This window comes from Neoarius graeffei, chromosome 7, assembly GCF_027579695.1.
Source record: "Neoarius graeffei isolate fNeoGra1 chromosome 7, fNeoGra1.pri, whole genome shotgun sequence".
NCBI classification, from domain to species: Eukaryota; Metazoa; Chordata; class Actinopteri; order Siluriformes; family Ariidae; genus Neoarius; species Neoarius graeffei.
In genome coordinates, this window is record NC_083575.1 from 51,204,187 (window position 1) to 51,230,276 (window position 26,090).

General features: G+C 43.2%; 1 protein-coding gene across 1 annotated transcript in view; it reads left to right on the forward strand.

Annotated features, from left to right (window-relative positions):
• The window catches only part of loxl4 (lysyl oxidase-like 4), a 40,004-nt gene extending 14,559 nt beyond the window's left edge, over window positions 1-25,445 (forward strand). Inside the window, exons 7-14 of the mRNA XM_060924728.1 lie at window positions 6,077-6,231; window positions 10,992-11,159; window positions 11,739-11,901; window positions 14,505-14,748; window positions 16,053-16,168; window positions 16,274-16,410; window positions 22,938-23,049; window positions 25,144-25,445. Coding sequence (XP_060780711.1) covers window positions 6,077-6,231; window positions 10,992-11,159; window positions 11,739-11,901; window positions 14,505-14,748; window positions 16,053-16,168; window positions 16,274-16,410; window positions 22,938-23,049; window positions 25,144-25,214 — 1,166 coding nt within the window. The 3' untranslated portion in view covers window positions 25,215-25,445. The remainder of the gene's footprint in view (window positions 1-6,076; window positions 6,232-10,991; window positions 11,160-11,738; window positions 11,902-14,504; window positions 14,749-16,052; window positions 16,169-16,273; window positions 16,411-22,937; window positions 23,050-25,143) is intronic.
• The last annotated feature ends 645 nt before the right edge of the window (window positions 25,446-26,090 follow it).

Below are 26,090 nucleotides of genomic sequence, written 5' to 3' on the forward strand. Positions count from 1 at the left end.
TTGCCTGACTCATCTGGTTAAAACTGAGTCAGGACTCAACTGATTGTGGTCATTATTGGGAAAAGTGGGCGTGAGTGTTTGTATGGATTCATGACTTCGCTTTTCTGAACTGAACCCATAAAAGGTGAGCAGTGAGCAGTTGGCAGAAATGTTCGGTGATGCACACAGTTTCCCACTGGCAAAATAACAGTTAATTCCTTGTACACTGGCTATGGATTTTCCATGAAGCATATCACATTGCGAAGAGCAGCATAATTATAGAAAACTCCCTCCGAAGCTATGTGTCTCAACAGGATGAAAGTAAAACTTGGGATAACACACTTGCATAACCTTGTTGAACCGTGAGCTGGCCTAGTGCTTAGCATGTCTGCCTCTTGACTGGGAGATTACGAGTTCTACTCATGGTTGGGTCATACCAAAGACCATTATCAAAATGGTACTGACTGCCATCTGGCGAGGCATGCTGCTATACAGATGCAAGTGGGGAATCAAACTCTCACGGTTACCAGAGCACCAGCCTCCCACTGTAACCCCAGCCTCAGTGGTGCTTGAAAGTTTGTGAACCCTTTAGAATTTTCTATATTTCTGCAAAAATATGATCTAAAACATCATCAGATTTTCACACAAGTCCTAAAAGTAGATAAAGAGAATCCAGTTAAACAAATGAGACAAAAATATTATACTTGGTCATTTATTTATTGAGGAAAATAATCCAATATTACATATCTGTGAGTGGCAAAAGTATGTGAACCTTTGCTTTCAGTATCTGGTGTGACCCCCTTGTGCAGCAATAACGTTTCCGGTAACTGTTGATCAGTCCTAAACACTGGCTTGGAGGAATTTTAGCCCATTCCTCCATCCAGAACAGCTTCAACTCTGGGATGTTGGTGGGTTTCCTCACATGAACTGCTTGCTTCAGGTCCTTCCACAACATTTCGATTGGATTAAGGTCAGGACTTTGACTTGGCCATTCCAAAACATTAACTTTCATCTTCTTTAACCATTCCTTGGTAGAACAACTTATGTGCTTAGGGTCGTTGTCTTGTTGCATGACCCACCTCCTCGAGATTCAGTTCATGGACAGATGTCCTGACATTTTCCTTTAGAATTTGCTGGTATAATTTAGAATTCATTGTTCCATCAGGGTGGCACAGTGGTATCGTGGTTAGCACTGTCGCCTCACAGCAAGAAGGTCCTGGGTTCGAGCCCAGTGGCTGGCGAGGGCCTTTGTGTGGAGTTTGCATGTTCTCCCCGTGTCTGCGTGGGTTTCCTCCGGGTGCTCTGGTTTCCCCCACCATCCAAAGACATGCAGGTTAGGCTAATTGGTGGCTCTAAATTGACCATGGGTGTGAATGTGAGTATGAATGGTTGTTTGTCTCTGTGTCAGCCCTGCAATAACCTGGCGACTTGTCCAGGGTGTACCCCGTCTCTCGCCCATAGTCAGCTGGGATAGGCTCCAGCTTGCCCGCAACTCTGTAGAACAGGATGAGCGGCTACAGATAATGGATGGACTGTTCCATCAATGATGGCAAGCTGTCTTGGCCCTGATGCAGCAAAACAGGCCCAAACCATGATACTACCACCACCATGTTTCACAGATGGGATAAGGTTCTTATGCTGGAATGCAGTGTTTTCCTTTCTCCAAACATAACGCTTCTCATTTAAACCAAAAAGTTCTATTTTGGTCTCATCCATCCACAAAACATTTTTCCAATAGCCTTCTGGCTTGTCCACATGATCTTTAGCAAACTGCAGACAAGCAGCAATGTTCTTTTTGGAGAGCAGTGGCTTTCTCCTTGCAACCTTGCCATGCACACCATTGTTGTTCAGTGTTCTCCTGATGGTGGACTCATGAACATTAACATTAGCTAATGTGAGAGAGGCCTTCAGTTGCTTAGAAGTTACCCCGGGGTCCTTTGTGACCTGGCCGACTATTACACGCCTTGCTCTTGGAGTGATCTTTGTTGGCCGACCACTCCTGGGGAGGGTAACAATGGTCTTGAATTTCCTCCATTTGTACACAATCTGCCTGACTGTGGATTGGTGGAGTCCAAAGTCTTTAGAGATGGTTTTGTAACCTTTTCCAGACTGATGAGCATCAAGAATGCTTTTTCTGAGGTCGTCAGAAATCTCCTTTGTTCGTGCCATGATACACTTCCACAAACATGTGTTGTGAAGATCAGACTTTGATAGATCCCTGTTCTTTAAATAAAACAGGGTGCCCACTCACACCCAATTGTCACCTCACTGATTGAAAACACCTGACTCCAATTTCACCTTCAAATTAACTGCTAATCCTAGAAGTTCACATACTTTTGCCACTCACAGATATGTACAACCCCGATTCCAAAAAAGTTGGGACAAAGTACAAATTGTAAATAAAAATGGAATGCAATAATTTGCAAATCTCAAAAACTGATATTGTATTCACAATAGAACATAGACAACATATCAAATGTCGAAAGTGAGACATTTTGAAATTTCATGCCAAATATTGGCTCATTTGAAATTTCATGACAGCAACACATCTCAAAAAAGTTGGGACAGGGGCAATAAGAGGCTGGAAAAGTTAAAGGTACAAAAAAGGAACAGCTGGAGGACCAAATTGCAACTCATTCGGTCAGTTGGCAATAGGTCATTAACATGACTGGGTATAAAAAGAGCATCTTGGAGTGGCAGCGGCTCTCAGAAGTAAAGATGGGAAGAGGATCACCAATCCCCCTAATTCTGTGCCGACAAATAGTGGAGCAATATCAGAAAGGAGTTCGACAGTGTAAAATTGCAAAGAGTTTGAACATATCATCATCTACAGTGCATAATATCATCAAAAGATTCAGAGAATCTGGAAAATAACCTCTGTGCGTAAGGGTCAAGGCTGGAAAACCATACTGGGTGCCCGTGATCTTCAGGCCCTTAGATGGCACTGCATCACATACAGGCATGCTTCTGTATTGGAAATCACAAAATGGGCTCAGGAATATTTCCAGAGAACATTATCTGTGAACACAATCCACCGTGCCATCCGTCGTTGCCAGCTAAAACTCTATAGTTCAAAGAAGAAGCCGTATCTAAACATGATCCAGAAGCGCAGACGTCTTCTCTGGGCCAAGGCTCATTTAAAATGGACTGTGGCAAAGTAGAAAACTGTTCTGTGGTCAGACGAATCAAAATTTGATGTTCTTTATGGAAATCAGGGACGCCGTGTCATTCGGACTAAAGAGGAGAAGGACGACCCAAGTTGTTATCAGCGCTCAGTTCAGAAGCCTGCATCTCTGATGGTATGGGGTTGCATTAGTGCATGTGGCATGGGCAGCTTACACATCTGGAAAGACACCATCAATGCTGAAAGGTATATCCAGGTTCTAGAGCAACATATGCTTCCATCCAGACGATGTCTCTTTCTGGGAAGACCTTGCATTTTCCAACATGGCAATGCCAAACCACATACTGCATCAATTACAGCATCATGGCTGCGTAGAAGAAGGGTCCGGGTACTGAACTGGCCAGCCTGCAGTCCAGATCTTTCACCCATAGAAAACATTTGGCGCATCATAAAACGGAAGATACGACAAAAAAGACCTAAGACAGTTGAGCAACTAGAATCCTACATTAGACAAGAATGGGTTAACATTCCTATCCCTAAACTTGAGCAACTTGTCTCCTCAGTCCCCAGACGTTTACAGACTGTTGTAAAGAGAAAAGGGGATGTCTCACAGTGGTAAACATGGCCTTGTCCCAACTTTTTTGAGATGTGTGGTTGTCATGAAATTTAAAATCACCTAATTTTTCTCTTTAAATGATACATTTTCTCAGTTTAAACATTTGATATGTCATCTATGTTCTATTCTGAATAAAATATGGAATTTTGAAACTTACACATCATTGCATTCTGTTTTTATTTACAATTTGTACTTTGTCCCAACTTTTTTGGAATTGGGGTTGTAATATTGGATCATTTTCCTCAATAAATAAATGACCAAGTATAATATTTTTGTCTCATTTGTTTAACTGGGTTCTCTTTATCTACTTTTAGGACTTGTGTGAAAATCTGATGATGCTTTAGGTCATATTTATGCAGAAATATAGAAAATTCTAAAGGGTTCACAAACTTTCAAGCAACACTGTATGTAATAGGCGAGAAGCTGAAGGCTACTGAAATGGGGATCGGCACCACCCAGTGCGCCTCAAGGACCTGGTTTACTCTGGGACAGGAGACTGCCTGGGAAGATCAGGTCCGGCACAGGAAGGGACTTTGAATAACCTTGTTGTGATGACAGCAGACCATAGAAAGTCCTGACTGTGAAAAATAAATCTTATACAGTATAGTCTTAATATTACATTCACTCAAGGGAAGCATAATCACATCACACATCACATTATCTCTAGCCGCTTTATCCTTCTACAGGGTCGCAGGCAAGCTGGAGCCTATCCCAGCTGACTACGGGCGAAAGGCGGGGTACACCCTGGACAAGTCGCCAGGTCATCACAGGGCTGACACATAGACACACAGACAACCATTCACACTCACATTCACACCTACGGTCAATTTAGAGTCACCAGTTAACCTAACCTGCATGTCTTTGGACTGTGGGGGAAACCGGAGCACCCGGAGGAAACCCACGCGGACACGGGGAGAACATGCAAACTCCACACAGAAAGGCCCTCGCTGGCCCTGGGGCTCGAACCCAGGACCTTCTTGCTGTGAGGCGACAGCGCTAACCACTACACCACCGTGCCGCCAGAAGCATAATCAATACAGAATTTAGATACTCAGCTGTCAGTTTATGAGGTACACCTGCCATGTTTTGATACTCACTGGCCATTTTATGTGTGTATCAGCAATGCTGCTGTGTCTGATACACTTATACTTGTACCACCACACACACACACTACCATGAAGTACTTGTTAAGGCCAATGAAATCTGTCATACGGACAATTTAGTAATTTTTGATGTAGTGTTTGAATCTGTTCATCAACGCTTGCTGCGATATTGCTTTTTTCCTTAATTATTTAAAGGTAAAACTCAAATAAAGTGAAGAGAGGAAACGTTCTATATAAGTTGACTTTTCTTGATCACATCATCAATAGTCAAAATTACAGGGACAATGGATGAGTATCTGTTTCCACTTCTAACCAATGGAGTATTTTCGTCCTTATATGTAATTTTCTCTATGAGGTATACATCCACTTGAAACCTCAAGGCCAAAACGAGTTTCTTGTGATTCCCTCCATGGTCAGATAGTTTCCCAGAATCATGGAAAAACTGGGCAATGTGCAGTCTCCATTTAGTTAGTGTGGCTATCATGTTTATCCCAGTAAGTAAACAACTGGTGGAGATTTCAATGGCTGGGTTGAAAATGGCTTTTTGATGAGTTATAGAATTGAATGAAACATGCCATACTGCAATTTAAAATAACCACTTTTGTCCACAACCACTCTCCAAAGCTCCTAGCAGCATTTTTTTTAAAACTGCCTCTGTGGGACTGAAAGATAAGGAAAGCATATGATTACCCCTCTTTCACATTAGTCTTCTTCATACTCATCACAAGTCCAGTTATACCTCATTTGCACCATGTAGCATGTGTGATTATTTCTACTCTCAGCCTTCTGCCCCAAAAGGTTGTCTAGCCACGTATTTGTTTGTTGAAAGCAAACAAATGTACAAAATTATCTGCAAGTAGTTATCATCCAGTTATCATCCCAGAGCTGGCAGGCAGACTGAGCTGATACAAGCAGTCTATGTGGCACAATTATGAAGGGACAAACATGATTAAACAGAAGCAAGTAGATATTTGTTGTTTGTTTTATTTGTTAACTTTACTGATGCTAATTGAATAGCAAGAGATGTGGAGTAATGAAATTGCTGGCCTTCTCTGTCTTTGCTTGGAACAAGTTGAATCAGAAAATCTCTCATCACTTCTTCTTAAGGTGCAATATATGCAAATAAAGACAATTTACAAAAGTATTGAGGAGCTTTTTCAACTGTCATATACACATATGATCAGGCTATTTTGAGAAAATCGTCAATTTTATTGACAAAAAATATCTGAGGATTTCTCTTCTGATAATTTACAGGAACCGGGCCGATCCATATGAACTCAGTTCAATGTACAGGAAGAGAGCGCTCCATCTTGGATTGCCATTTCCAACCAGTCCAGCCATGGACATTCAAACACACCAAAGATGCATCTGTCAGATGTAACGTTCCCAAGACAGGCTTTGAGACCACAGTGAGTACATTTTATTTTTCCAGAATTCCAACATCGCCTCAGCGACTTTAGGACAGCCCTCAGGTGTTCCAAGTGCCGCGGCCAATCATTACTGTAGATTACAATGTCATCTAGATAGGTGGCCGCATAGGCAGCGTGAGGGCGGAGGGCCCTGTCCATAAGCCACTGGAATGTAGCGGGCACCCCAAACAACCCAAAAGGGAGCGTAGACAAATTGGTGTAATCCAAACGGTGTGGAAAAGGCCGTTTTCTCTCAGGATAGAGGAGTCAAGGGATCTGCCAATACACCTTTGTTAGATCCAGTGTCGAATAAAAGTGAGCAGTGCCTAACCGATCAAGCAACTCATCAATGCAAAGCATTGGGTATGCGTCAAATTTAGACACTGCGTTGACCTTTCTATGGTCCACACAGAACCGGACCGACCTGTCGGTCTTGGGAACCAGGATCACTGGGCTGCTCCAGTCACTGTGGGACTCCTCGACTATGCCCATTTCGAGCATGGCCTTGAAATTGTCCCAAACCACCTTTTTCTTGTGTTCGAGCAAGCGGTAAGGGTAGCTATGCACTACCACCCCGGGGTGGTTTCAGTGTGGTGTTCTATGAGGTGGGTATGACCAGGAAGGGGCGAGAACACGTCGGAAAATTCCTTCTGCAATTTTGCTACCTCCGTGAGTTGGGCCGGTGAGAGGTGGTCTCCACAAGGAACCGGAGTGGTCCAAGATGTTATCTTTTTTACCTCTGGCCCCAGCTCCGCCTTCTCTGGGACTACCGATGCCAATGCCACGGGGACCCCCTCATTCCAGCATTTTAAAAGGTTGAGGTGGTAATTTTGCCATGCCCAACCCCTATCCATTCGCTTCACCTCATAGTCGACGTCCCCGACTCGCCGTGTGACCTCAAAGGACCCTTGCCACTTGGCAACTAATTTAGAACTCAACGTGGGCAATAATAGCACTTTGTCTCCCAGCATGAACTCTCTAAGGCATGTGCCCCTGTCATACAGCCGGCTTTGACGTTCTTGTGCCTGCCATAAATCCTCCTGGGTTAGGTGCATGAGGGTGTGGAGTTTTGCACACAGGTCAAGAACGTACTGGATTTCATTTTTACTCAGTGAAGGTCCCTCCTCCCAATTTTCCAGTAGCACGTCCAAAATGCCACGCGGCTTACGCCCATATAATAATTCAAAGGGAGAAAACCCCGTGGAGGCTTGCGGGACCTCTCGTGCTGCAAACAACAGGGGCTCAAGCCACTTATTCCAATTACGTGCATCTTCACTTGTGAATTTATGGATTATGTTTTTGAGTGTCTGGTTAAATCGCTCTACTAAGCCATCCATTTGTGGGTGATAAACACTGGTGCGGATAGACTTAATCCCCAGTAATCCATACAGCTCGCGCAGTGTGCGTGACATAAACGAAGTGCCTTGGTCTGTCAGGATTTCTTTCGGAATCCCGACCCGGGAGATAAAGTGGAAGAGTACTTCCGCAATACTGCATGCTGAGATATTGCGGAGAGGCACTGCTTCCGGATAGCGCGTTGCATAGTCCACTAGAACTAAAATAAAGCGATATCCCCGTGCTGACCAATCTAATGGCTCGATGAGATCCATCCTAATTCGCTCAAACGGGGTCTTGATTAGAGGAAGAGAGCGCAAAGGTGCTTTTGGAGTGGCCACGGGATTTACTAATTGGCATTCACGGCATGCCACACACCACCGACAGACATCCCCGCGAATCCCTGACCAATAGAATCAGGCCATTATTCGGGCTAGTGTTTTATCTTGCCCCAAGTGTCCAGCCATGGGATTAAAGTGAACCACATGGAACACGAGGTCCCTACGGCTCTTTGGGATTAACAACTGGGTTATTTGTTCCTTGGTTTGAGTGTCCTGTGTCACTCGGTACAATTTATCTTTAAGAATGGCAAAATAGGGGAAGGTCGGTGCTGCGCTTGGCTGAAGAGTTTGACCATCGATTACTCTCACTTGGTCAAACACATGCCGCAGAGTCTCGTCTTGTGACTGCTCTAACGGGAAATCCCCAAGAGAGGGAGGAGGAGCGGGCTGCTCCTCACTCTGTCATGGTGTTGATGTAGACAGCTCTGCGACAGCTTCTCCAGTCAACGCCACACCGGGACCTTCCCGTGACCTACTAGTGCAGGACCCACTGTGTGTTAAATATTCCATTAGGTTTTTAAATCCCAGCCAATCAGTACCCAAAATCAACAAGTGGGTGAGACGGGGACTAACCGCCGCCTTTATTCTATGCATTTGGCCCCGGAATAGAATTTGGACAGACACTTTCATCCCCGTGCACACACAACACTTTCACCGCTTGTGCTCCCCCCAATGCCTCACCTTGCACCAGACCATTGAGGTCTGATTGCAACCAGAATCCACCAAAGCGTGATATGTAGCCCCTTGGATACTCACCGGTACGCGATATGTTCCGGCCAGATATGTATGTTCCGGGGGCGGTTTCTGGCACGTCGGGGATCTGGATTACAGCACCCACCTCCCTTGCGGAGCTCTGACCTTGGAGAGGCTCCGATTCCCTGCCGCGCCAGCACACCGGCCCAGGCTTTCCCTCTGCACTTGTGTTATGGGTGTCACTCACCTGAGAGGGAGACAACACAGACACAGGAGAGGGAGAGGGGAGGACACCACGGGTGCGATGGGCCGGCTGGGGAGGAGCCAGCCGCCGCCTCCGTGGCAGGGGAATGGGGTGGGGAGGGGGGTGAGAGACAGGGGGAGAAACGAGAGAGAGAGAAGAGAAGCGAGGGGAGATGCCTCGTCTGCCTGCCGTCGGAGCTGCCTCCAGATGGTCCTCTGCCAGCTCGATGGCTCACTCCAGCGACGCCAGGTGATGACACTGGATCCATTCTGATGTTCCTTCCAGAAGTCAAAAAACAAACTGCTCCAGTGCCACCAGGTCGATGATCTCGTCAGCATTGCGGTTTTCCGCCCTCAGCCACCGCCGACAGGCATCCTGGAGTTGCTGGCCAAATGTAAACGGCCGGCTGACTTCCTCCAATGCCAGCGTCCAGAAGCACTGGCGATATTGCTCCGGGGAGCGGCCGAGCTGCTGCAGGATGGCTTTCGTTAGGTCAGCGTAGACCAGCCGGCTGTCAGCAGAGAGTTGCTGTGCTGCGAGCTGCACCTCGCCAGTCAGGAGCGGGAGAAGGCGTGCCGCGTGCTGCTCCTGCGGCCACTCCCATGCCTCAGCTGCTTGCTCGAAAAGAGCGAGGAATGCTTCCGGATCGTCCTGCGGTCCCATCTTTGTGAAGATGGCGGCAGCGGTGGTCGACACCCCTGCTGACGCGAGCCGGTGCCGGAACACCTGGCGATCTTCCTGCTGGGCCAGCATCAAGGCTTTGAAGCATTGCTCCTGCTCCTTTCGGAGGGCGATCAGCACTTGATGCTGGTTCTGCTGGGCGGTAGCAAGGGCAAGGATGAGCTCTTCGAACGGTGGGAACTCCATGGGGTGGTTCTCTTCTGTGCTCCCAGGCTTTGGCACCACTGTAGCATTTCCTGATGTGGGTAGAGCACAGAAGCGCGGCAGGTGAGAGTTGATGTTTATCCAAAGGTTTTATTGAGCTTTTCAGCTTCCTTTGATCTATCTATCTATCTATCTATCTATCTATCTATCTATCTATCTATCTATCTATCTATCTATCTATCTATCTATCTATCACTCACTCACTCACTCACTCACTCACTCACATGCATTGTGGTTGGGGAGAGAGCCCCCTTTCTCTGCTCTCTCTCTCCTTTTATGCTCCGTCCCTGTAACAAACAGTGACACACACACACACACACACACACATTAATTGACAGCAGGTGGAATGACTTAGCCACTTACCTTCCCCGACCCCGCCCTCCATTCACAGACTGCTGCTTGGCCATGCCCCTGCTGCCACAATCTATAATAGAAACTATTATTGTGGCCACACAGTGGTGTAGTGGTTAGCACTTTTGCCTCATGGCAAGAAGGTTCTGAGTTCGTCGGCCCAGTGGCCAACAGGGGCCTTCCTGCATGTTCTCCCCATGTTTACGTGGGCTTCCTCCGGGTGCTTTGGTTTCCCCCACAGTCCAAAGACATGCAGGTTAGGCTAATTGGTAGCTCTAAATTGACCGTAAGTGTGAATGTGAGTGTGAATGGTGGCTTGTCTCTATGTGTCAGCCCTGCGATGACCTGGCGACTTTTCCAAGGTGTACCCCGCCTCTCACCTATAGTCAGCTGGGGTAGGCTCCAACTTACCAGCGACCCTGTACAGGATAAGCTGCTACAGATAATGGATGGATGGAGAAACTTTTACTAGAGTGCATTGCTTCTTGGTTGTCAAATTAAGTCTCTACTAGTGCATGTAAATGAAGGGATCTGTATCTTTATCATATGATTTAAAAAATCCAAAGCACCCTAAGCGTAGAATTATGAAAGCCTTTAGTGATTAAAACTGATAATAAAAATTGTTAAGAAACTATGATCAGTGTCAACCTGCTAGTCAGCACCAGTTTTAATGTCTGTGTGCTGCTTTTAAATTAATGTGGGGCATTTTATGTATGCTTTTGCTTTGCTATTTAAGTTTTATAGTGTGTTTAACAGATTAATTGAAATGTGGAATATCACTGATATGACACCTGTGTGTACATAGTTGCATTTACACTTAATAATGGTTTCTATTGATTCATAGTAGATATATCAATATGTATTCATCAAATCTCCCTCTCTCTCTGTGTGTGTGTGTGTGTGTGTGTCAGGTGCGGTTAGCAGGGGGAAGAGATGTGGCAGAAGGCCGTGTGGAAGTGCTCATGGAGGTTGGGGGCAGGAAGAGCTGGGGAGCAGTGTGCAGTGAGAACTGGGGCATTAATGAGGCAATAGTGGTATGCAAACAGCTGGGCTTTGGCTTTGCTGCACATGCCCATCAGGTGAGCCTACATTTAGCACATGGTCCTGATTAAGAATACAAAACTTTCCAGCATTCGCTGAATGCATCACTTGTTCTGCTCTTTCTAAACACTGCCACAGTTACGGCTGTGTGTGGATTGTGTTGTGTATACTTGTGAGGAAGAGTACTTTTAAACGTGTGAGTTTATACAGTAGTTGTTCTGTCATGTTGAAGGGGTGGGACTGGAAGACACAGGTTTCTAGTGAAGAGTCTCTTTTACGATGTAATTGTTTTAGGTTATGCTTGTGGAAATCTTATGGAACAGATGCCTCTCTCATTGTAAAGCATTTTTACCTAAAACTTACGCCATGCAAAACCACTCACATCTGTGTCGTAATTAAGTCTATACTCAATTCAGCCATGCCAGCTTTCATTCATCTTGAAAGTAGACTGTAGCATTTAAGGAAACAGGAAATTTTGTAATACATAAATGCTTTACTGAACCTGAAACTATTTACTCATAAGCATGTCATCAGAGCTGTTAGTCATTCAGGGAATATGTAGCATGCACAATATCCAATATTGACAGAACATTAAACTTGTGCCTAACTGTGAACAGGACACATATTACTGGCCCGGAGACCCTAATGCTCAGGAAGTGCTGCTGAGTGGGACTCACTGTGTGGGCACAGAACTTTCCATTCAGCAATGTCGCCGAAACAGCAATGTATACTGTCCCCGTGGAGGAGGACCCAAAGCAGCCGGAGTCACCTGCTCAGAATGTAAAGTGTCTTTCAATCAATATAAATTAAACTAAAGATTTTGAAAGTTGTGCCAGCAACTTTTATGATCATTTTATACTCCAGAATTATTGTACCTTATGTATTTAAATGAGTGAAATTTTGAGCTTAAACAGACTAGGATTCTGAATAGTTTATGCTAACAGTTTATTTTTCTTCAAATATGCATTCTTTGCTTTTTGAGAAAAAATCTGGATAGAATAACAGCACTGAGTCTTCTGTAATGTCAAACAAATTTGGTGACACTAGTAGAAAGAGCCTCCACACAGAACATTCCATCCTCCTTTTTATTCTTTGATTTGTGCATTTGGGCTGCCCTCTTTAGATCCACACACTTGGCCTTCACAACACACTGATTTTGTGTCCCTGCAGCCATGTTTGTGTTAATTTGGATATGCATCGGTTTGGAATCAATACCTTTTTAAAAGATTCATCTTCAGCCAAGTTTTAACCTTCTGGCAGAGGCAACCATGTTTGTTGTCACATATCTTGTTACTTGGAGAAATTCATGATGAAATCACTATTCCTGGTTCAAAACAGCCATCAGTGATTCACCACCATGATTTGCAGTGCGTAAAAGGTGCTTTTCATTGTATGCAATCCACGTTTTTGCCAACCGTGGCCAAAGAGTTCAAAACTGATCTCATCTGAATACAACACAAAATTCCAGTTGAAGTTCCAATGAAGCTTGGAGAGGTTCAGGTCGTGTACTCTGGAATTTCTAGAGACTGAGCGCACTTAGCTTGCTGAGTGAGCTTAGAAAAAAAAAAGAATGTCTCAAAGATAAAAACTTGTTTGAATTTATTTAAAAATATTCTTTTCTTTAACTTTGCCACCATATGCTAATGTGTAATTATTTTATGCAATAATATTTCAGTGGTATGCAAAAGTTTGGGCACCCCTGGTCAAAATTGCTGCTACTGTGAACAGTTAAGCAAGTTGAAGATTAAATGATCTCCAAAAGGCATAAAGTTAAAGATGACTCATTCCCTTTATATTTTAAGCAAAAACAATTTTTTTATTTTCATCTTTTACATTTTCAAAATTACAAAAAAGGAAAAGGGCCCAAAGCAAAAGTTTGGGCACTCTGCATGGTTAGTACCTAGTAACACCCCCTTTGGCAAGTATCACAGCTTGTAAACACTTTCTATAGCCAGCTAATAATCTTTCAGTTCTTACCTGGGGGATTTTCACACATTCATCCTTGCAAAAAGCTTCCAGTTCTACAAGTTTCTTGGGCTGTCTTGCATGCACTGCTCTTTTGAGATCTATCCACAGATTTTCAATGATGATTAGGTCAGGGGACTGTGAGGTCCAGGGCAAAACCTTCAGCTTGTGCCTCTTGAGGTATTCCATTGTAGATTTTGAGGTGTGTTTTGGATCATCGTCTTATTGTAGGACCCATCCTCTTTTTAACTTCAACTTTTTTACAGATGGTGTGATGTTTGCTTCCAGAATTTGCTGGTATTTATTTGAATCCATGCTTTCCTTGGCCAACGAAATGTGCCCTGTGCCACTGGCTGCAACACAATCCCAAAGCATGATCGAACCACACCCATGCTTCAGAGTTGGAGAGGTGTTCTTTTCCTGGAATTTGGCACCCTTTTTTTCTCCAAACATACCTTTGCACATTGTGGCCAAAAAGTTCTATTTTGATTTCATCAGTCCACAGGACTTGTTTCCAAAATGCATCAGGCTTATTTAGATGTTAATTTGCTAACTTCAGACGCTGAATTTTGTGGCTAGGATGCAGGAAAGGTTTTCTTCTGATGACTCTTCCATGAAGGTCATATTTGTTCAGGTGTCACTGCATAGTAGAACAGTGCACCACCACTCCAGGGTCTGCTAAATCTTTCTGAAGGTCTTTTGCAGTCAAACAGGTTTTTATTTGCCTTTCTAGCAATCCAACGAGCAGTTCTTTCAGAAAGTTTTCTTCATCTTCCAGACATCACCTTGATCTCCACTGTTTCTGTTAACTGCCATTTCTTAATAACATTACAATCTGAGGAAACAGCTACCTGAAAACACTTTGCTACATTCTTGTAGCCTTCTCCTGCTTTGTGAGCATCAATTATTTTATTTTTCAGAATGCGAGGGAGTTGCTTAGAGGAGCCCATGGCTGTTGATTTTAGAGCCAAGTTTGAGGAGTCAGAGAATTTATACAGCTTTGAAATCTGCATCATCTGACCTACCCTAATGAAGAATTTGAATAAGCCACAGCTCAGTAAGCTAATTAAGGTCTGGAACCTTGGTAAAAGTTACCTGAGAACTCAAATGTATTAGGGTGCCCAAACTTTCGCATGATGTTCCTTTTCTTTTTTCAGTCTCCAATTGTACAAAACAAAAATAATACACAAATCTTGTGAAAACGTTGAAAAGAAATGTGCCATCTTTACCCTTATGCCTTTTGGTGATCAGTTCAATTTCTGCTCACTTAACTATTCACAGTAACAGACATTTTCAGGAAGGGTGCCCAAACTTTTGCATGCCACTGTATATGTTATCAAGCACAGGTTATTAGTGTTATAGATTAGCTGTTGCAACTCTACTTGCCCTGAGCTTGTCTGTTTTTGTACCTTCTCTAGTTGCCCCTGACCTGGTGTTGGATACACAGCTGGTGCAGGAGTCGGCATATCTGGAGGATCGACCACTTCACCTGCTCACCTGTGCCCATGAGGAGAACTGCCTGTCTTCTTCAGCCAACCGCATGAACTGGCCTTATGGCCACCGACGTCTGCTGCGTTTCTCCTCCCGCATCATGAACCTGGGGAGAGCCGACTTCAGACCCAAAGCTTCACGAGAATCCTGGATATGGCATCAATGTCACAGGTAAGACTTAGGAACTAGAGCAAAAGTTGAATTAAAAACAGCGCTATATTTTTGTTTTTATTATTTTCAAGATATTGAAAACTTGATACAGTAGCTGTATTTTGATAGGAGTCAAACTGGCTCAGTGAAGTTAGAAGAAGAAGAAGAAGCCTTTATTTGTCACATGCACACTCAAGCACAGTAAAATTCATCCCCTGCGTTTAACCCATCTGAAGCAGTGAACACACGCATGCACACACACAAGTGAGCATTGAGCACACACACATACCCAGAGCAGTGGGCAGCTATGCTACAGCGTCAGGGGAGCAGTTGGGGGTTACGTGCCTTGCTTAAGGACACTTCAGCCCAAGACCGCCCCATGTAAACCTAACCGCATGCCTTTGAACTGTGGGGGAAACCGGAGCACCCGGAGGAGACCCACACAGACACGGAGAGAACATGCAAACTGCACACACTGGCTCGAACCCAGAACCTTCTTGCTGTTAGGCGACAGTGCTAACCACTACACCACCGTGCTACCTGTTACCTTATATTAATGCATACAGAATTCTTACAAGTGCTCATTCTTTACTGGCTGACTCATTTGGTGTATACTAGTCATCAGACAGACTTTTAACTACATGTTTAAAACATGTTAGCTATTTGAAAAATGAACGAAGCCCCTCTGACATTCCCATTTGTTTTCTAACACATAAATATCAAGCCAGATATCTACTCTGATCATTGTAATTGAGCTTCTTTGTAAAATATGGAAAAGTCCAACTAAACTAATAATAATGTAAACTTAAGTGCACATTCAAATGCACAATTGGCTATAGTATGTCAGTAACACTGTCATATCAATAATCAGCCAATAAATGAATTACCTGGTTTGGCTAAATGCACAGCTTCAACAGTTTCCGAAAATAATAGCAACCCAGTCTGTGGGAACAAGGTTAGCCGTTCAGAACCAGGATAGCCCTGTACTATACTTTATTCATTAATCTCTTAAAGAAACACCACCAAGGATTGCATTTCAAAGCAGTCCATTCAGGCAACCTGAATAAACAGAGCTGCAAACACAACCCTGCCAGGACATCAACAGCATTCAGTAAAGGGTGTTACCCTGCAGCCAACACCTTCATACTACAGCAGTGAGGTCATTCAGTAACACTCTATATTGACTTAGTGTTCTGTAGTTATTCACAACCTGAGTTTCCTTAACAGGAAACATTCCAAAAGACATAACCCTATTACTTAATACGGCAAGTAAACTTGTCACTGGTGATCATAAGAGACAGACTGATTTGATGGTGTATTCCCAGGCACTACCACAGCATTGAAGTGTTCACACACTATGATCTTCTCACACTCAATGGAACCAGAGTGGCAGAAGGACACAAAGCCAGCTTCTGTCTGGAGGACACGTATTGTCCTGAAGGTAAAAACTGGTTCAGTGTTCATCATGCAAAACAGATGGAAGAAAATATTTTCAAATGTTTATCTTTACATATAGCTAATATGTTCACCACCATCTTTTCTTTAGGTCTTCACAAACGCTTTTCATGCTACAACTATGGAGACCAAGGAATTTCAATGGGCTGCTGGGATACATATCGTCATGATATTGACTGCCAATGGGTAGATATCACAGATGTCAGGCCAGGAGATTATATCTTCCAGGTAGGTTTTATATACTATTGATAGTGTAGTCCATCCATCCATCCATCCATCCATCCATCCATCCATCCATCCATCCATCCATCCATCCATCCATCCATCGTCTGTAGCCACTTATCCTGTACAGGGTCGCAGTCAAGCTGGAGCCTATCCAAAAAAAAAAAAAAAATTATTTTCTTTCTTTTTCAATTTCCATTTTATTTATTTTTTTCTGTGTGTTTGTGTAGTTTGATGTTTGTTTGAGTGTTTTGTCCGCCGGTTGTGGTGTAGCTCCGGACCCAGTTTTGGGCGTTGGTTCCCTCCAGGCCTTGGTTCGCCGTGGGCGATGCCTGTGCTCCCAGCTATGGACTGGAGTGAGCTCGCTGCTCATTTAACATTTGTGGTTGTCCAGCGCTCTGTGCTTTAATGCTTGGTGTGATGTTCCGAGCGATGTTGCTCCGTGGCGTCTCGGCGGCTGTGCAGGCGGTTTGGGACACACCAGCGCTCTGCATGGCGGAGCTTCTCTGCTCGCTTTGTGGATCCATGGCGTGGTGTTTGAGCGATGTGGCTGACGGCGTCACAGCGGCTGTGCTGGAGATGTGGGACTTGTTTTCATGCGCTTTTTGGTGGGACTGTGGCTGCTACACCACTGGAATTACATCCTGACCCCTACTTGGTGGACTTTTTACTTTTATTTATTTATTTATTTATTTATTTATTCTTTTTTATTGTTATTTTTTCTTTTTTTTTTTTCTTTGTGGGCGGCACGGTGGTGTAGTGGTTAGCGCTGTCGCCTCACAGCAAGAAGGTCCGGGTTCGAGCCCCGTGGCCGGCGAGGGCCTTTCTGTGCGGAGTTTGCATGTTCTCCCCGTGTCCGCGTGGGTTTCCTCCGGGTGCTCCGGTTTCCCCCACAGTCCAAAGACATGCAGGTTAGGTTAACTGGTGACTCTAAATTGACCGTAGGTGTGAATGTGAGTGTGAATGGTTGTCTGTGTCTATGTGTCAGCCCTGTGATGACCTGGCGACTTGTCCAGGGTGTACCCCGCCTTTCGCCCATAGTCAGCTGGGATAGGCTCCAGCTTGCCTGCGACCCTGTAGAACAGGATAAAGCGGCTAGAGATAATGAGATGAGAATGAGATGAGATTTTTTCTTTGTCTATAATTGTAAAGCGTCCTTGGGTTTTTTGAAAGGCGCTATATAAGTTGAACTTATTATTATTATTATTATTATTATTATTATTATTATTATTATTATTATTATCCCAGCTGACTATGGGCGAGAGGCAGGGTACACCCTGGACAAGTCGCCAGGTCATCGCAGGGCTGACACAGAGACAAACAGCCATTCACACTCACATTCACCCCTACGGTCAATTTAGAGTCACCAATTAGCCTAACCTGCATGTCTTTGGACTGTGGGGGAAAGTGGAGCAGCTGGAGGAAACCCACACAGACATGGGGAGAACATGCAAACTCCACACATACCCCTTTTCCACCAAATCAGTTCCAGGGCTGGTTCGGGGCCAGTGCTGGTGCTGGTTCACAACTTGTTCAACTTGCGAGCCAGCTGAGAACCAGTTTGCTTTTCCATAGCTCGCGGTGCTAAGAGAAGCCACATCATTACGTCGCTGTATACGTCACTACGTCGCTGTATATGTCAGTTACGTCGCTACGTTTGCTTAAACCTTGGCGCAAATATCGAAGCAAAAACAACGCAGAAGAAGCAGCAGCAGCAGCAACAACAACAACAACAATAATAATAATAATAATGGATGACTTCGCGTTTGTACAGCTGCTGCTTCTCGGCGCTTAAAAATGGTGATCTTTCGCAGTCTTGTTATTGTTGTTGGTCTTAACAACTCCGCCCCCCCACTGACGTAAGCGGTTCTTTCCTCTGGCCCAGCAGAGAGTTGGTGCTAGCCTGGAACCAGTTTTTCTGGCCCCAGAGCCAGTTCTTTGTCAGTGGAAACAGAAAACCCGGTTCCAAACTGAGCACTGGCCCCGAACCAGCCCTGGAACGGCTTTGGTGGAAAAGGGGCAACAAAAAGGCCCTCGTTGGCCACTGGGCTTGAACCCAGGACCTTCTTGCTGTGAGGAGACAGTGCTAACCACTACACCACCATGCCGCCCCAGTGTAATTTATATTTTACCAGCAGGTTACCAGGCGTTGCCCGGGTTTTGCAAAATTCTGGGTTGCCCCCAGACTTCCATGTCAAATTTGGTGAAGATCCATCAAGAAATGGTGATGTTAACCCAAGACAAAAAAAATCCAAACATCCACCACCCAGGGGCCCACTGGGGACCCCCTGGGGCCTGTACATGAATTTTGTTTATATCTGCAAAATTCTGGGTCATTCCCGGACCTACGGTGGTGCTTGAAAGTTTGTGAACCCTTTAGAATTTTCTATACTTCTGCATAAATGTTACCTAAAACATCATCAGATTTTCACACAAGTCCTAAAAGTAGATAAAGAGAACCTAGTTAAACAAATGAGACAAAAATATTATACTTGGTCATTTATTTATTGAGGAAAATGATCCATTATTACTTATCTGTGAGTGGCAAAAGTATGTGAACCTTTGCTTTCAGTATCTGGTGTGACCCCCTTGTGCAGCAATAACTGCAGCTAAATGTTTCCGGTAACTGTTGATCAGTCCTGCACACCGGCTTGGAGGAATTTTAGCCCATTCCTCCGTACAGAACAGCTTCAACTCTGGGATGGTGGTAGGTTTCCTCACATGAACTGCTCGCTTCAGGTCCTTCCACAGCATTTTGATTGGATTAAGGTCAGGACTTTGACTTGGCCATTCCAAAACATTAACTTTATTCTTCTTTAACCATTCTTTGGTAGAATGACTTGTGTGCTTAGGGTCATTGTCTTGCTGCATGACCCACCTTCTCTTGAGATTCAATTCGTGGACAGATGTCCTGACATTTTCCTTTAGAATTCACTGGTATAATTCAGAATTAACTGTTCCATCAATGATGACAAGCTGTCCTGGCCCAGATGCAGCGAAACAGGCCCAAACCATGATACTACCACCACCATGTTTCACAGATGGGATAAGGTTCTTATGCTGGAATGCAGTGTTTTCCTTTCTCCAAACATAACGCTTCTCATTTAAACCAAAAAGTTCTATTTTGGTTTCATCCGTCCACAGAACATTTTTCCAATAGCCTTCTGGCTTGTCCACATGATCTTTAGCAAACTGCAGACGAGCAGCAATGTTCTTTTTGGAGAGCAGTTCTTTCTCCTTGCAACCCTGCCATGCACACCATTGTTGTTCAGTGTTCTTCTGATGGTGGACTCATGAACATTAACATTAGCCAATGTAAGAGAGGCCTTCAGTTGCTTAGAAGTTACCCTGGGGTCCTTTGTGACCTCACCGACTATTACATGCCTTGCTCTTGGAGTGATATTTGTTGGTCGACCACTCCTGGGGAGGGTAACAATGGTCTTGAATTTCCTCCATTTGTACACAATCTGTCTGACTGTGGATTGGTGGAGTCCAAACTCTTTAAAGATGGTTTTGTAACCTTTTCCAGCCTGATGAGCATCAACAATGCTTTTTCTGAGGTCCTCAGAAATCTCCTTTGTTCATGCCATGATACACTTCCACAAACATGTGTTGTGAAGATCAGACTTTGATATATCCCTGTTCTTGAAATAAAACAGGGTGCCCACTCACACCTGACTGTCATCCCATTGATTGAAAACACCTGACTCTAATTTCACCTTCAAATTAATTGCTAATCCTAAAGGTTCACATACTTTTGCCACTCACAGATATGTAATATTGGATCATTTTCCTCAATAAATAAATGACCAAGTATAATATTTTTGTCTCATTTGTTTAACTGGGTTCTCTTTATCTACTTTTAGGACTTGTGTGAAAATCTGATGATGTTTTAGGTCATATTTATGCAGAAATATAGAAAATTCTAAAGGGTTCACAAACTTTCAAGCACCACTGTACTTGCCAACGTTAGCTAAAAAAACAACAACCAACCAACCAGCCAACCAACCAACCAACCAAACAAACCTTTGCCACTTATTATATAGATTATAATTTTGTACTGTTGTGATATTTGGAAAAAGCACTTATGATGGACCAGCCTTTAAAACATAGACCTCCCAGGCAGGAGTTTTGAGCACTTTCTCTCTTTCATTAACATAGTTACATGTTAATCATGCAAATTTTTATGGGACATCACCGCTGAAATCACCACCTCAGAGCTGGGGACTCTTTTACCTCTAGTGTGCCTCATACCATAAACTACGAAACTTGCATAAGCTGCTTGAGGAGCCATTTTTTATACAGCCCATACTCCTGCAGTAAAAGGTGGGTTAGCGGGGAGCTGTGTTTTAATTACAGTCTACCTTTGTATGTATACCATTTAAAAGCTTTATTTACTCTAAATGTCTGTGCACACGATGGAGCATATATATTTTAAGCATGTTTTTCAGATCCTAATTATAAACCAGTGTTTTGCTGTAGCTTTTTGTAGCAGTAAACTGAGTTGTGGTGATGCTTAAAGTATAGGAGGCCCATTTGATCATCACATAAAGTTCAGTACCAATTCATCCAAACAGACACCGAGATCCTGTCTGTGGATGCACACTGTGGGTTCAACCAAAGAGAAAATGCAGATGATTTATGTTTCATGGTCTAGTTTTGTAGGAATAACTGGTTCCCTATTTCTCTTTATTACTCAGTAAGTTTAAAACACCCATATTAGGGTTCCACTTATTTTAAATCAGAATAGCTGTCTTTATAGAATCTATCAGGAAAATACTAGTCCATGCAAACGTAAACTATTTGATCAGTAGTCTGAACCACCAATACCTCTTTTTACCCCGTTCATACAGAGTGGCTATAACCCAGGTTATGCCCACTTTGATTTGTGCTAGAAAGGGTTAACCTGTATTATCTGACATGGCTTTACAACCCAAAGCTTTGGGTTGGACAAGGGTCAATTTTGATGTGAATTGCACCACCCAGGTCGCTCACAGCCAGGGCAGGACTAATGAATCTCATGCAAATGGTGGGGCACAGTACTTTGTCCTGCAGGAAGGCAAACACACACACACACACACACACACACACACACACACACACACACACACACCAGTGTTGTTGTCGAGTCACTAAACCTCAAGTCCGAGTCCAGTCTTGAGTCCCCAGTGTTCAAGTCTGAGTCAAGTCCAAGTTATTAAAGAAAATTTCGAGTCGAGTCTGACTCGGGTCCACTACTGACCTGAGTCGAGTCCGAGAACAAGACTGCAACTGCACCATTTGACAGTAGCTGTTGCTGCCTTTATGTGAAAGCTTCTCTGCTACTGTGTTGGACTAACGCTACTGCTTGACTACCCCATTTTAGTTAATAGGTTACAGATAAAAAGCTTGTTCATTGCTCAACAAGCCCCGCTATCAACAGAACAATGAACATAGCATGTCACTTACTTCTCTGGGTAGAGTCTTGCCAAATGACGATTGAAGTTCGAGGTTGTCTCCGTCATCTCCTTGATAGTTCTTCTACATATGGAGCACATAGCAGTGCATTTTTTCTCACTGCACGAGAAATCTGTGTAAGCAAATCGGACAATCCCAGGCATTTTAGCACCATTAACAGTAGTTTGTTCCTGAACATGATGCATGAATAGGTGAATGTGCATTCTCTTGCACAAAATTAGTATAAAAATTAATGTAGATATAAATATCTTATGGCAAATTATTATGGCATGTTACAAAAAAATAAAGAAAAAAATCCAAGGCCTCATCTCCAATTTATGAGTCAGAATGCAGTTAATGCACAAGTCCAAGTCATCAGTGCTCAAGTCCAAGGCCAGTCGCCAGTCCTTAAAATTAGGTCACGAGTCGGACTCGAGTCCGAGTCCTGGACTCGAGTACTACAAGCCTGACACACACACGCAAGTGGTGAACTGAACCTACGAATGATGCACAAACAATTTGAAATACTTTTATTCACATTCTCATCATATGGGACTAAAACCAGTGCAGAGAAAGCCTTGCTTACAACAGGCGCAGACACAATGCAAAAAGAAGAAAAGACTGCACGAGATCCGGACACAGAGTGAGTGTGCGTATATGACATCTGACCATTTCCAGCCTGTGAGTTAACTATTATACATCTCTCCCGGGTTGTGACCCAGGTCCTATCTGAATTGTCATGACCAGTTGATAGCCAGTGTTGACTCGCTTGGTTTGAATTGACAAAAGCCAAAAGAAGGGTTGAACATTGGTCAAATAACCCAACTTCAATCCTGGTCTTTGGTATGAAAGAAGTATAAGCTACCACTTTTCCTGGTTTGCAGTCATGAGTCCTGAATATACAGCTAACGCCTAATATTGTCACACTATTCACTTTCTTTGCTGGGGTGGTGACCTGAGTATGTGATTGACCATTTTTTTGCATTGCATACTTCTGTATAGAGAAATGGTAAATTTTTGTAGATCTAGGTTGTTGCTCTAGTCCTGTATGTGCAGCCATTGATTAATTGTGTTTTCCTCTTTAACTGTCACTATAGGTGGAAGTAAATCCATCACTGGATATGGCTGAGTCAGACTTCATGAATAATGTAATGCGCTGTAGGTGCAGATATGATGGTCACAGAGTCTTCATGTATGGCTGTCATACAGGTACGGTCATATTATTGAACACACACCCTTACACATGAACCATATGAATTAGATTCACAAACTACTAACCCCATTTCCAGAAAAGTTGGGATATTTTCCAAAATCAAAAACAAAAAAACAACCAACCAACCAAAAAAAAAAACCCACTATGATTTGTTAATTCATGTGAGCATTTATTTAACTAACAAAGAAAAAGTAAAGATTTTAAATTGCTTTACTGACCATCTTAATTGTATTTTGTAAATATAAATTAAGTTAGCATTTGATGCCTGCAACACACTCAAAAAAAAAAGTTGGGACAGAGGCAAAATAAGATTGAAAAGTTTATAGGATATTCAAGTAACACCATTTTGGAAGATTCCATAATAAGCAGGTTAATTGGTAACATGATTGGTATAAAAGGAGCAGCACCAAAGGCTCAGTCTTTGCAAGCAAGGATGGGTCATGACTCACTCCTTTGTGCCATAATTTGTGAGAGAATTGTTTGTCGATTCAAAAAGAACATTTCTCAATGCAAGATTTTAGGTCTTTCAAAATCTACAGTACATAATATTGTGAAAAAAATCCAGGGAATTTGGAGACATCTCAGTGCATAAAGAGAAAGGTTGGAAACCACTGTTGATTGTGTGTGACCTTCGAGCCCTCAGGTGGCACTGCCTGAGAAACTGTCATACTCATCTCATCTCATTATCTCTAGCCACTTTATCCTGTTCTACAGGGTCGCAGGCAAGCTGGAGCCTATCCCAGCTGACTACGGGCGAAAGGCGGGGTACACCCTGGACAAGTTGCCAGGTCATCACAGGGCTGACACATAGACACAGACAACCATTCACACTCACATTCACACCTACGGTCAATTTAGAGTCACCAGTTAACCTAACCTGCATGTCTTTGGACTGTGGGGGAAACCAGAGCACCCAGAGAAAACCCACGCAGACACAGGGAAAACATGCAAACTCCGCACAGAAAGGCCCTCGCTGGCCACGGGGCTCAAACCCAGACCTTCTTGCTGTGAGGCGACAGCGCTAACCACTACACCACCGTGCCGCCACCATCATACTAACGTGATAAATATAGCCATATTAGTTAGGGAGTACTTTCGGAAAACCATTGTCACTTAACACAGCCTGCTGCTGTATCCAGAAATGCAACCTGAAACTGTATTACACAAGGAGGAAGCCATTCATCAATTCTATGCAGAAAAAAATGCCAATTTCTCTGGGCCTGAACTCATCTCAGATGGACCGAAAGACAGTGAAAACGTGTGCTGTGGTCAGATGAGTCCACATTTCAGCTTGTTTTTGGGAAAACTGGACGTCAAGTTCTCAGTGCCAAAGGTGAACATGACCATCCAGTTTGTTATCAGAGAAAGAAAGCCAGCATCTGTGATGGTATGGGGGGCATCAATGTCCATGGCATGTGTGAGTTGCATGTGTGTGAAGGTACCATATAAGCCTCTGCGTCAATTGGGGTTTTAGAGAGACATGTTACCATCAAGGCAATGTCTCTTCCCGGGAAATGCTTATTTCAGCAGGACAATGCCAGGTCTCATTCTGCATGGGTTACAACAGCATGGCTTCCTAGACACAGAGTGCATGTGCTTGACTGGCCTGCTGCCAGTCCAGATCTGTCTCCTGTTGAGAACGTATGGTGCATCATGAAGAGGAGAATCAGACAATGGTGTCCATGGACTGTTGATCAGCTGTCTTGTATCAAGCAAGAATGGACAAAAATTCCAATTGCAAAACTGCAACAATTAGTATTCTCGGATCCCATATGATTATAAAGTGTTATTAATAGAAAAGGTGATGGAACACAATGGTAATAATGCCTCTGTCCTAACTTTTCTTGAGTGTGCAGAAGGCATCAAATTCTAACTTTGTTTATATTTACGAAATACAATTAAGTTGGTCAATAAAACTATTGAAAATATTTTCTTTGTATTTTTGTCAGTTAAATAAAGGTTCTCGTGAATTAACAAATCACCGATTATTGTTTTTATTGCATTTTGGAAAATATCCCAACTTTTCAGGAAATGGGGTTAGGATATGCATGTGTCATTGTTGTGAACATGCTTGATTTTCCCTTGTACAGGAGATGCCTATAGTGCTGAGATCGAAGACTTGTTTGAACACCAGCGTCAGATCACTAATAACTTCCTCTGAGCCGTATGCAGACAGCACACACTGTGACCTGTTACACTATGGACTTTGGAAAAGAAAAAAAAAACCTCTTTACTATTTACAAACACATCTGCTGGGAAAAAAAAAAAAAATCACAAAACCCAAAATGCATTGATAAGTGGAGATAGTTGTAGTAGTAACTGTTTAATTAGCACCTCAGTGCTAACCAGTTACTACGAATGACTAAAAGAGACAGAAATTTATTTATATTCACTAATAATTTTATTGAATGATGGTGAATGGAAGTAAAAATGATATCAAATTCTACTATTGCGATATTTCTGGATTACTGGATTTAGCTGTAGACATCTATTACCCATTTTTATCTGAATATATTCATGGGATCTTATTTACTAGGTTCCAGCATAATTATTTTTATTCCAGTACACTCAGTAATATTCTTTGGAGTGTTGCACTTTATTTATTGACCATCAGTATTCTGATAGAAAGCACCCTATCATCACCACAGGGTCAGTTTAGTTTCCTTTGTCATTTTTTGTTTATTTGTTGTCTTATTAAGTATTTACACCCCCCCCCCCAAAAAAAAAAAAAAATCTTCCTTTCTTTTCTTACTTCCTTCCCATCAAGCTAATGAATTTGGGAAGTACCTGAAGTGGTTATGCCTTATTATATGCATTGTACAGTAGAAACTGCAAATTAATTTATTTAAGTCTTTGTTGAGCTCATTTTATATTTAGTATGGAGGAAAGGTTATTTTTAATTAATCTTTAAATGTAATAACCATGTATGATAGTTATTGTTTTAACTCAGAAACACCTTGAACAAGCCTGAAGCACAAGAACAAGTGCAAGGTGCATACTGTAAACAATGTAAAACTTTACTTATGGGAATTGCGTA